A 12,821-nucleotide genomic window follows, 5' to 3' on the forward strand; every position below is an offset into this window, starting at 1 on the left:
TTTGTGTAACTTGTATAAGGAGTTCAAAAGTTTTTTTTTTTTAATGTTGTTTATTTAGGCGGGATTCAGTTTTACTGAAGTCACATTGTTGTTCTTTTTTTCCGTTCTTTATGTATAAATAATAATAATAATAAGGAAGTTAAAATTTAAAATTACTAAGTTCAACCTAAGGTAGAAGAAGAATAAATGTAAACAGTCCGAGTCTAGTGCACCAAAGTACAGCCATGGTCATGATGACCACCACAAGTGTCCCCTGAGCCGTTGCAGTAGCTTGTTCTTTGGTGCGACAGTAAATTGGTAAATTCCTAACTTCATAATTACCTTTTTCAGATGACAACGCTTGAGGGGGTTTTTCAAGCAATTTGGTAGAGCTGTTCTGTTGTTTGCCTCGGCTTTGTTTCCATCGGCATTGACCAGTAGGCAAAACTTCCAAAGTTCCTGCCAGAAACGAGTATGATTTAGGGACACCTTCCAGACAGATGGAATACTTTGACCAACAAATATGTGGTGTTATTATAGAGCTGTTAACCTTGCCCTCCAGAATTGGTAGTGGATTTGCCAAGCATTGCTGTTCCCTCTGAACTTTGTATAGGCACACTTAATATATCTTTTGACAAATCAGGCTTCCCCACCGATGGATCCTCATGACAGCTAATTGAGGGGCTCTCAACTTCTGAACTCAGAACCATGTCGGGCCCTCCAGAATATGTTCTAGACTGTTCCAACTCAATTTTCTGGCTATCAGCACCATGCCTCAACTGCTCATGAACATTTGGATCACCAGAATCGGGCTTTGAGTCAACAACAGACAATTCTGGTGCCACTTTCTCTAGAATGCTTTCACTAGCCTTCTCATGTAGTTCTGCTTGGAGCTTCTGTTTGACCTCATTCTCGATTCTCATTTGATACTCCAGAGTTTCTTCAAACTTTTTTGCATCTGTTTCAGTCTCAAGTTGACGTCTAAATTCCCCTTCCTTCTGTTTCAAGTCATCCGAGACAACAAGAAAGTGACTGCAGTATGCACATAAGCACATAAATAAAAAATAGCTATGGTAGTGAAGAAGAAGGATCATGTCTGTGTGCCTAACAAGAGTAGGGGTGCAACTCGGTTCAGTTTGTGGCTAAATCAGAACCGAACCAAAATAGGTTGGTTCCACTAAACAAGAATCAGAACCAAACCGATATGCCAATAAAACCAAACCAAACTAAGGTCCGTTTGGTTCCGTTTGGTTCTATGGGTTGCCGATATCCTATAAACTTAGTTGGAAAGACAGATTTTTAATAAAATAAATAAATAATAAAGATAAATTTCATATAATAAATCATTAATCTATTCATAAAAAAATCATTAGTTTATCCATAAAGAAGTCATTAATATATGTCCTAATTCCTAAAATAATTCATAATTATTTATTTATTATATAAGGTTCGTTCTCTGTTTGGTTCTGGTCAATACAAGCCTTCAATGGAAAACCGAACCAAATTGATCAGTTCTCCATTTTCTAAACCCAGAACCGAACCGCAACTTGTTCCAAACTGAACAAACAAGCCCGAAGATATCAGTTGGTTCGGTTCTCAGTTTGAACCGGACCAAGTTGCACCCCTAAGAAAGAGACGTACGTCTGTTCTGCAATTTCCTCATTACCACCACTAGCCTGAAAAATTCAGGAAAATGTTAACCCCAACGTCAATGAAGTTGTATATTAAAAAATATGCACCTAATCAAAGAACCCAACAAGACAGACAATTACAACCTTTAAATCCTTAGCTTTATTGGTACTCTGTTTGTCATCAAGCGCAACTTCAGCTAATAAATCTTTTGATGTATCAGGCCTTCCCACTGATGGATCCTCACGAGGCTTCTCATGACAGCTAATTGAGAGGCTCTCAACTTCTGAATTGGGTACCATGTCAGGCCCTTCAGATCTCAACTGCTCATAAACATTTGGATCACCAGAATCGAGCTTTGAGTCAACAACAGACAATTCTGGTGCCATGTTCTCAACAATGCTTCCACTAGCCTTCTCACCACCTCTAGGCTGCAAAATTCAGGAAAGCATTAGCCTCAACGTCAACAAAGTTGTAACAAAATAACCCAACAAAACAGAGACAACTACAACCTTTAAATTCTTAGCTTTACAGTTACCCTTATTGTTTTTCTTATTCTTTGACTTATGCTTCTGTTTCAAATGATCGCCTCCTTTATTGATACTCTTTTTTTCATCGAGCGCAAGTTCAGCTAATAATGCCTTTTCTGCAGCCTCGGATTTCTCTGTAGCATATTTGTCCGCGATTTCCTCTAAATGTGACTGGAAAAGAGAGTTAACACCAAGAATATGAAAATTTATATCCAAACAGGTGCAACTATAAAAACAAATAAAAGAAAATCAAGATGACATTGCTGACAATATAACAAATGCCAATCTGACAACACTTTGAAATACGATTGAAGTCAAATAAATGATGTTTACAATTTCATCGAAATCTAAGAGCACAACTTATAAGAAAAAAACTGCAAATTTTTTTTCAATTTTAATTGAAGGTTCACTGCAAAAATATTGCAGATTCCAATCAATTCCGTTAATCGAAATCTAGGAGAACAACTACCACATAATTCAAACCAGACTCTGATTTTCCCTCGAGAATCACAGATTTGGTCAAAACTTCACCATCAAAACAGATTTCAGTACAATGTGCGCTACTGAAGATCCAAAATTAAAAAAATTCCTAACAAAAGATTAAAAAATTGAACAACAACAGTCATTGTGTATCTGTGGGTCCATGGTTATATCAACAAGCATGGAATTGAGCTTGACAAGAATCTTGGTTCGGCGCTCATTAACATGTATGCCAAGTGTGGATGGTTAGAAGGCATGATTCAAGCATTAGAAGGAATGGGTAAGAAGAGTGTCGACTCTTGGAATGCGATGACATCGGGTCTGGCTGCAAATGGGGAAAGCAGAAAAGCAATTGACATCTGGTCTGTTTGACAAGGCAAAGGAGATCATGAAACAATGCCCGATGAAACTTGATGTGCTTATGTGGAATGCTTTATTGGGTGCTTGTAGAATCCATAGAAATCTTGAAATGGGTGATCGTGCAAACTATGTCCTGTTTCAAACATATATGTGATGGTTGATAAATGGGATGGGGTTCATAAATCAGGTAAAAATACCATTATGTACCTGCAAGAATGACTTCAGAAGAGGCAACATAATTGCCTGATAATCACGAGCAGAAAAAGACCCAAGCTTCGACTCCATTGCCCTGATAGCAGTGTCAGTGTGAACGATCTTTGCATCAATTTTGCTGAACTACAAGAATGAATATAATGTCATTAAAATAAGATGGCATGGATCACAAGTCATGGTTTAAGTTTTGCAGATAAAACTACCAACAGACCCACCTCTACGGAGAACCGATCCTTGTGTCTCAGAAATGCTGTTTCTATGCAAGTGTCTGCTTGATACAGTAAGTCCTGCATTCTCCAATCCTCATCTTTGCCCATCAAAGACTCCTCATATCCAAATTGTGAGACTTTGAGACCTTTTGTTTCATTAAGAACATTTGATACAGCTTCAAACTCATTCTTCCTCTCAACAAGCTCTTCTTTCTGCTTCTGGAGGACTACCTCGTAACTTTGAGAAACAAATTCGGTGGCTTTCACCCTTGCCTTACACTCTCTGAGACAGAATCTCTCAACTGTCTCCAAAGCTACCTCACGGTTCAGTTGCTCGCATTTACTCTCGCATAAGCTCTGTAAGAGGGAATTTTCCTCATTGATTTTTTGCAGAATTTCCATTCCACAACGTATTTTATCGTCCTTTGGACATTTCCATGAAGCTAGTTGTTCCTGACTCGAAGGACCGTCTAATATCCAGGTTAACACTGCCTCGCAATCAGCACTATCTTCCAAAAGGAAACATAAAGAACCGCCACGAAGAATGATCCCCTCTTTGATTTCAGATTCCTGAGTGACACTGTGTGTCTCATCATCTATGGTGCTATCCTTCTCTCTTCCTAACCCACAATAATCAGAAAGCTCTTCTAAGGATTTGAGGATTTTTTTAAGCTGTGAAGGTGACAAGAAGCATAAGCCAAACAGTGTTTTTTCCAAGCCAATGTCAAGAACCCGTGAACCAATGTGAGGGATATGTTGTATCTTGTCCATGGTGAATTGTATCACATTAGTAATATGTCTCTCAGTAAGATATTCATGTTTCAGAAGCAACTGAAGCATAATTTTAACTTTTTCAAGGAGCTCCATACGCTCGGAATCATTAGAAAGTGGCCACTCACATTCAAGATAAGTTACCTTCCCCTTATCAGGAGAAGACTCTGATGTATCTTTTGATCCTTCAAGAATTCTTAATACATTAGAAATATCTATTGGAAGCCATGGACCGTTGAGAATCATGGCAACCCAATTATTTCTAACCTTTTGAGGTAAGACAGATATCGATAGGACTTTCACGTGCTCCCTTCGAACATGTTTTTTTAGTGAATCATAATTGGCAAATTTCTCATTGCACCTTGGGCAAGCCCAGAATTGCCAATTCCCATTGGCCTTGCCAAAAGATAGAGCTTTTGACAGAACTTGCATCTCCAATCCATCCTTGAAATAGGCCTCGAGATCGTGAATACTCACTTTGAGCAAACTTCGCTTCTTATTGAGACTCAAAGTGTTCCAATATGATAGAATCCGATTCCTCTTCACCACCACCGAGGGGTCAATCTTTTCGCTCGCTCGGTAATTCTCCTCCTCCTCGTTCTTTGATTGGGGTGAAGTAGATTTCTGCTGCTGTTGCAAGATTCTTGCAGCAGTGACACGAACCTCAATTTCCTTCCTACGCTCTTCCTCTGTCTTATTCGATTTCTTGCTCTTATTACGCAATTCAACCTCAATTGGGTCTTCCAATATCTGTTTCGTGGGAACCGAAATATCCTTCTTGAACTCTTCCATTCTCTTATTCGATTTCTTGCTCTCATTATGCTCAACCTCAATTAAGTCCTTCGATATCTGTTTCGTGGGAACCGACCCAGCCTTCTCCCCAGTAATCTTTTTCATCCAAATCGATATCAAAGCAATGTTGGATCTTTGAATAATTGAATGAAGGTCCGGCTTCATATTATGTGCTACACCAGACACTGGTATGGAATTTTGAATCAATAATGCCCGATGACATTCTTGAACAACTTCTTCATACCCTTTACAATCATTTGAAGCAAAGTAGAGTTGAATAGCGTAGAAATAACATAATTGATGCAATTTGGAAACAATGAAACCGCTTTTCTTGCAGATACCATTGCATCCTTCAAATGTATTTCTTTCTTATTACTATCTCGAATTAGGGTTGCACTTTCAACAGAAATTAAACCTTCCAAGAGGTGGATGTCAGCGGTGGAGATCTTGTAACGGAGATTCAAATCTTCAACAAAGAGATTTAGGGCTTTGCTGTTGTTTTCCTTTCTAACATAGGTTAGGGTTTTCTCGCAATCGAATTCGATCGGAGTTTCAGATTGATCGAAATTACCAGATTGAGTGAGATTTTGCTTCCGCTCATCTTCGATGGAGGCAGAAGCCCTAGCTGCAGCAGTAGATGAGGGAGATGGTCTGGAAAGAGAACCTTGCTTCTTACGCTCCATTGATGATTAAATTGAGAGCGAAAACCATGGATTTTGACTCAATTTGATCCACAAACGCAGACAGATTAGCAAGATTAACAGAGAAATTTAAACAAGATGCGATTTCATTCTCTCTTTTTCACTCTCTAAGCTACCAACAATGGCGGAGATTTATCTTTATTTCTTTCTTGATTTTTGAATTCTTGATGAGGCGGTTTTTAAATTTGAAAACCTTTGCGAGACTGTGAGACATGAGACTATGTGAAGAAGACGACACAGACCGCCAAGTACTAACTAACGGTCGAATGGATTTTAAACCCGGTTTGGGTTTTGGCGTCGACCAATCTCGTTTAAACCGGTCGAGTTGATTCCTCTAAAAGCAATGATGACGTGCAAGTAAAAAAGGAAACTTTTGATATTACCACACCATTAATCTATGCCTATTCGGGGTGGCTATTTGCACACAACGAAATGGCCATTTGCACCCACTTGAGTAATTTTTGGAGTTCATAGATAGAATTGAAGCAATGGAGATAAGTTTACAGGGATATATAACCAAACCCCTTTTTCAATAATACTCTCATCTTCTTTCTGTTTTTTAATAATATCCCTTCAACTTTATTATTTTACCATTTTTCCACCCTTAACCTCAAAGAAGTTGTCCACATGTCGTAGGCATAAGTAAACTCTAGTAATATAATGATGGGCAAGCATCATAAGTGAAATGAGGACATTCTGGATATTTATGTTAGTCCCTCGTGCAAGGCCAAAGTCATGAGTTGATTATAAAAGAAGTCTTTTAATTGTAGAGATTTTTTAATTTATGGGGATTTTTGTAATTAAATTTTTTTATCAAATTTTATCATAAATACTTGATTGTTTGGATCTTATGGAATTGTTGATGAAGGTACGTTAATTATTCTAAGATAAAGTAGGATTATAAAAAATTTGTACAAAGAAAATGTTTTTATCTGAATTTTAGGTTTGTGTGGACATTTTGATGTGTTAAGTAGGGCTGCAACCTGGGCAGGTTGGATGGTGAATCTAAGTTTGAACCAAAGTGATAGAACCCTCAACCCGACCATCAGGCCTAAGCTCACTAACCCAAGCTTAATATTCTAAAATCGAGTTGAGTTTGGATTAGTCCGAATTAGATAATTTTTGGTAGATTGGCCGGGTTGACTCGTTGAATATCCCTAATTTTATTTTAATCAATTAATAAATTTTACATCTTCAAACAAAATACAACATCAAAAGATAAGATCACTAGTAAATAAAATCACAAGCAACCACCAAATCCATCATTGAGAGAATATTTAGACAAACCATACTTAATCAAAGATCCAATTTTTTTGGATGAAAACGTTGAGTTTGAACAATGAGAGTAGATTCAACGTGGGTCTGCGGACTGATTAGAATGAGAGGTTTTACTAAATGTACTATTTATTAAGAGAAGCCCTAAAACTTAGTGACTAATTAGAAAGAATTCCCTCCACCAACGAGGATATTTAAGTAATTTTCCATACTTTAAATGGTCAGATATGTTTTTAAGTAGAGGATAATATCAAGTCATTTTTGGGAGCATTAAGAGTATCTCCAACAATGTTCTTTAAAATAAAAAGCATCTTTTGTATAAAATAAAATAAAAAAACAAAAAATATTTCTGCTAGTGTAAAATTTGATTTCAATTCCAATAGACTCAACACTTCTTTTTTTACTTTCGTAATATTTAATATTATTTTACCTTACAAACAAATATTTGTTAAAACCAACTTAAATCCTATTAAGGGTCATGAGTTACATTTTGGCATCCGAAAACATGGTACAATGCCACGGGCTTGTGGAAAATGAAATTTTCAGAATTTAAAAAAAAAATATTTTTCACCATTAAATTTTAATTTTAAATTTTGGGAGTTCGGTAGCCATCCATTTTAAACACCTTGGGATCAAGGAAAATTTAATTAAATTTTTTTTTTTTCAATATGAATTTTTTCATGAAATCCATTTTAAACATCTCTCTCTCTCTCTTTCTAGGGTTTTTTATATCTTTAAGTATACCCCTTAGTTTTAGGTTTTTTTTTTTTCTTCGCCTAAACCTTGCTGAGTCACTTTGTATTTTTCAGATTTCTAAAGTTTATCTATGTGGCTTCTACATTAATTCTCTCCATTAGTTATTTATTTTCCCTAACCTTGTTTTTGTACTACTCTCTATTTTGTTAGATTTCTCAAATTTATCTCTAACTATCTCTATGGGCTGTTGTTTTTCGTCTAAACCTTGTTGTGCCACTTTGTAATTTGGTCAGATTTCTCAAACTTATCTACAACTATCTCCATAGGGTGTTTTTTTTTCCAAACCTTGCTGTGCCACATTGTATTTTGTCAAATTTCTGAAGTTTATCTTCTAGGGTTCTTCAAAATTTGAATTTGTTCTTCAAGTTTTATCTTAGTTGGGTGAACATTATCATTAATCAGTTATGGTATTACTATATTTTATGTATGTACTAGTACTTGTGGTGTTTGGTGGATATAATAACGTTGAAATTTGATGGATATTTGGGTAGAATTGTTCAGTGTGAGGGTTTTCTGTAAATATTTTCTCCCCCGAAATACCTCTATTTGGATTAAATTTAAATGCGGGCATCAGGTTGCTTGAATGTTTTGGAATTGGTGTTTTTTATTTGGCTAAAAATTGCTTGTGAAAAATGGTGGTATCTTAATTGGGATTTTGTTTGTGATGGTTTATACTTTATGTCTATAAAAAGAGAATAATGCTGAAGTGACCTTAGATTGAAATCTCATATTGCACTTTTTGATGTGAAGGTGTATGAGAACCATAGATATTTTTTTTTATAGAGATACAAGTGAAAAAGTATTTATGATTCCTATCCACTTTCATGTCAAGAAATGCGATATGAGGTTCTAACTTGAGGTCACTCCAACATGATTCATAAAAAAATTTGTGCAAAAAATGTGTTTTTTTGTCTAAACTTTAGGTTTTGAGGACATGCAGACATGTTAAGTGAGGCTACTGATCTCTCAGTTTGGGGTAGGTTTGGCTAGTAGGAATAGAGGTGTGTTTGGCTGGTAGTTGGGTTGTCAGTCTTCATTGTACGTTATTGAACTCTTAGTTAAGTAAGGTTTACTGATCTCTCAGTTTGAGGTAGGTTTGCCTAGTAGGAATAGGGGTGTGTTTGGCTGGTAGTGGTGCAAGAATTTTTGTTTTTAATGCTTTTACAAAAAAAAAAAAAATTCTTCTTTTAGAGATGTATTTTTTTTAGGCAGATTTATCAAAACATGCACCAAATTTTGAATATTTACCAAAACGGTAAAATGTACAAATCAATTCTGAAAACGGTAATTTACTGTTTTCAGAATTAATTTTTTTTACCAAAACAGTAAAGCAATAAATTGTAAATATTTTGTATCGAAAATACCCTTTTTATTTTTTATATGCATTTACAATTATAACCTTCACAATAACTTAAAATCCAAGGAAATATTTCGATTCACTTTTGCTCGATGGTAAAAAGAGGAGAAAATCTTACTTGATGGCACTTCATTCGACGATAAAAAGAGGGGAAATTCGTAATTTCAGTCAAAATTAAAAAAGGGTATTTTTGAAAAAAAAATGTATTTTACTGTTTTTACCGATTTGTAAAATAAAATAATTCTGAAAATGGTAAAATTACCGTTTTCTGAATTAATTGCTACAGTTTACCGTTTTGGTAATTAATTATGAAAATTGCATAGTTTTGGTAAATTTCTCCTTTTTTTTTATTGGTCAGTCTTCTCGTTATTGAACTCAGTGGAGTTAGATATTGGATTCTCAGTTGGGTAGGCAAGCAACTGGTAGGAATCATAGGGGGTGTGTTTGGCTTGTAGGAATTGGGGTCGTCAAAAATATGTTTGGGCAGTTTACTTATATTTTTGTTTTTCTTGTTTTTTGCCACGTTTACATTTGATCATAGTTTCATTTTCTTGTATACAACCCTAAGAAATATTGAATAAAAAAAAATAAAAATGGAACGTAAGGATTAATTGTTTTTATTTTAACTTGCTTATAATAAATTGTGTATATTTTTATAGAAAAATTGACATATTCACACAATCTTTTTTATTATCATTTGATGAATAAATTCATATCTTAATATAAAAAATAAAAATAAAAAAAACTCTATTTGGTTTGCGAATATTAGTTTTCATAGAAATTGTTTTTTAAGTATTTAAGAATGCATAAACTCGATGAAGGTTTTGAAAAGCTAGTCTATTTTATTACATCCAAATACAAATTCAAAATTTAACCTTTGGGTAAAATTACAGAATTTTTATTGTGTACTTGCTATGTATTATGTATTTTACACATTCATCATCGCTGGCATTGCCGTCATCATATGAATCATCAACTGCTTCAACATATTTTGTTATGGAATCTTATTTGTATAGCATCCACATCCATAGAGAACAGTTGATTTTCTAACTTGTATCTTGAAGAAATAATATATTGCACTTACAAGTCAATTAAGTGGTGGCCCTTTTGTCCAATGCAGGTCGTGTAATTTGAGTGATTGTTTGCTCACAGACCAACACCGTTTTGACATGTGGTGCTGATGACATAAGTAATAATAAGAGAATTTTCCTTCTCCTACCCATGGTAAAGAATTGAAATTTCCTAATAAGATCATCTTGTCATATTTCCTAATTCTATGTATTTAAAAAAAAAAATTTAAAAGTTATTTTTTATGGTTGTATTTTAATTTTAAATTTGGGTGTTTGGTAGCCGTCCATTTTTAACACCATTGATCAAGTTAGAAAAAATTTGTTTTGTTTTGTTTTTCTTTTACCATGAAGTTTTTCATGAAATCTAAAAGGTTGTGGGGGTGTTCGATTGCCAATATGATAATCCATGTGGATCCCACGATACTTTTTAAGATTTGAAATCCAAAAATAATGATTTTTGAGCAATGGATGATATTTGACTGCACCCAGCAAATATCATAAGGATAGTTGGCTTTTAGTATTGGGGGTGTTAGAGAATAAGATGCACTCTATTAAAATGCATGAGATACATTGTATCATTGTTAGTGTATCTCACACAAATGGAAGGTTGTGATGAAGGATATTCTAAAATATATATTGATATTTATAATATATCAATTAGGATATTCTAGAATATTTATATTAGGTAGTTTTCATATATCTTGGTTGATGTAATGCCTATAAATACCCTATTGGGGCTTTTGTAATATTCATCCAAGAATTATCAATAAATTCATATTTTCTACAGGGGGTAGGGGTGTCAATGGGTACTCATTTAACCGAAATTGAATTAGAACCGGAATTGAATACCCTGAGTCCGAATTGCTTTTTATTGGAACTAATTAGAGTTGGGTCTAAAATGGTATCAAACCAATAGGAATTGGAACAATTAGGTTCTATCCAATGGGTACCCGTGGGTACTCAACACCAATTTATTTTGTCATTTATTTTCACTAGGGGTGCAACTTGGTCTGGTTCAAATCGAGAACCGAACCAAATTGATAGCTTTCGGGTGGTTTGGAACAAGTTGCGGTTCGGTTCTAGGTTACAAAAAAGAAGAACCAATCAATTTGTTCGGTTTTCGGATCAAGCTTGTATAGGACTGAACCAAACCGATAATTGAACCCCCTATGCAAGAAATAAATATATATATGTATATAATAATTATTATGAATTATTTTAAGAGTTAGTACATAGATTAGTGATCTTTTATGGATAAACTAATGACTTTTTATGGATAGATTTGTGATTTATCATATGAAATTTTATGTTTATTTTTCATTAAAAGATATTATTATAATTTATAAAATATTTGTAATCCATGGAACCGAACCGAACCAAACCGGCTTTAATTTGGTTTGGGTTGCTTTGATTCCAATGGAATTTGGTTCGGTTTTAGTTCTTATTTAGTGGAACCAACCTATGTTGGTTCGGTTTCAATTTGACCTCAAACCAAACCGGACCGAACCAAGTTGCACCCCTACTTTCCATACTATAGATGATTTATGGTATTTTTTATTCAAAAATAAATGCATGTTATATAAAATTCCTCAATTAAGATTGAGCCGAATAAAGAATGAGGCTCCTAGTGCATATATATTTTTTGCATATAGATCAGACTTGATCTAGATATATACGATCTTAAATACAAGATCTAAGACTAAACAACTCAAATGCTTCTATTGTATTGTTGGATTCAGAATTAATCCTATGGATCCCTGGGATTGGTGGATTATTTTATCTTTATATCCCGTAGTTTCGGACATGGGATCGAGCTAAGGATCACAACGCCTTCTACCCATCCTGTATATTGTCCTTTTTGTTCCGTGTTGAATCTTTTAGATAAACCTCTTAAAGAATTAGAGGGCCTCGTATACTGCGATGTGTGATTTGATCGAAATTCTGATTTCGAGAATCAGAAAGATCCTTTTCGAGTTTTAATTTGTTTATTTGGAATCTGGGTTCTTTTCTTCTACTTAATTTCATATTGAATTTCTTAATTTTTATTTACTTTGTAGTTCTATTTTCTTTCCCTCTCTTTTCTTTTTATTCCCTTCCATCATTCCTTAAGTCCCATAGGTTTGATCCTGTAGAATCTGACCCATTTTCTCATCGAGCGAAGGGTACGAAATAAATCAGATTGATTTTTTTAATGCAAAAACAGCCAATTGGAAAGCTAAAATCATGCTTCTAATCCTCCAAGCCACCAACAAATGAACTATACCATTTCATCCCTCTCTCAGCCAAAAAATTTTAAAATTTTAACAAAGATAAATTTTTATTTTTGAAAAAAGTAATTAATTTGTATGTTAAGTATAACAAATTATGATTAAGTTAATAATTTTTGTTGATAATATGTTAATTTTTTGAAAGGAAATCTTTTTTATAATGATTTGAAATACTCTTTTTGTCATTTGATTCTTGAGAACTGGAGCCGATGAGTACTCGTGATTTTTGGTAGTTCCTGTTTCATTTATTTTGGAACTAGATCGAGAACCAACAAAAATCGGAACCAAACTAATATAATGGTTATGGTTCTAAGTTCCTTAGGAACCAAACCAGAACCAACCTATTGACACCCCTAATTGGGGGGTGGGGGGTTGGATTCTAATTTTCTTGGATAATATTTTCCTGTCAAGTGGAATATCATCATCTCAAGG

The 12,821-nt window shown here is 34.5% G+C and overlaps 1 protein-coding gene across 7 annotated transcripts in view; it reads right to left on the bottom strand.

Moving 5' to 3' along the window:
• Positions 1-6,073, bottom strand: part of LOC147405693 (uncharacterized) — a 68,391-nt gene extending 62,318 nt beyond the window's left edge. For 2 of the 7 annotated variants that reach the window (XR_015176025.1, XM_086433505.1), the window contains exons 1-7: positions 3,407-6,073; positions 3,186-3,314; positions 2,121-2,309; positions 1,755-2,039; positions 1,621-1,655; positions 530-1,011; positions 322-438 (exon numbers count right to left, since the gene is read on the bottom strand). Coding sequence is in view for 6 of the 7 variants with exons in the window: in XM_086433505.1 (XP_086289631.1) it covers positions 322-438; positions 530-1,011; positions 1,621-1,655; positions 1,755-2,039; positions 2,121-2,309; positions 3,186-3,314; positions 3,407-5,128 (2,959 nt within the window). In the remaining variant the exon portion in view is untranslated. The remainder of the gene's footprint in view (positions 1-321; positions 439-529; positions 1,012-1,620; positions 1,656-1,754; positions 2,040-2,120; positions 2,310-3,185; positions 3,315-3,406) is intronic. The other 5 variants (XM_086433503.1, XM_086433504.1, XM_086433502.1 and 2 more) reach the window with 4 other exon arrangements.
• Between the last annotated feature and the right edge of the window lie 6,748 nt (positions 6,074-12,821).

This window comes from Akebia trifoliata, chromosome 3 (assembly GCF_017979445.1).
Source record: "Akebia trifoliata isolate Shusen 1 chromosome 3, ASM1797944v1, whole genome shotgun sequence".
Classification (NCBI taxonomy): domain Eukaryota; kingdom Viridiplantae; phylum Streptophyta; class Magnoliopsida; order Ranunculales; family Lardizabalaceae; genus Akebia; species Akebia trifoliata.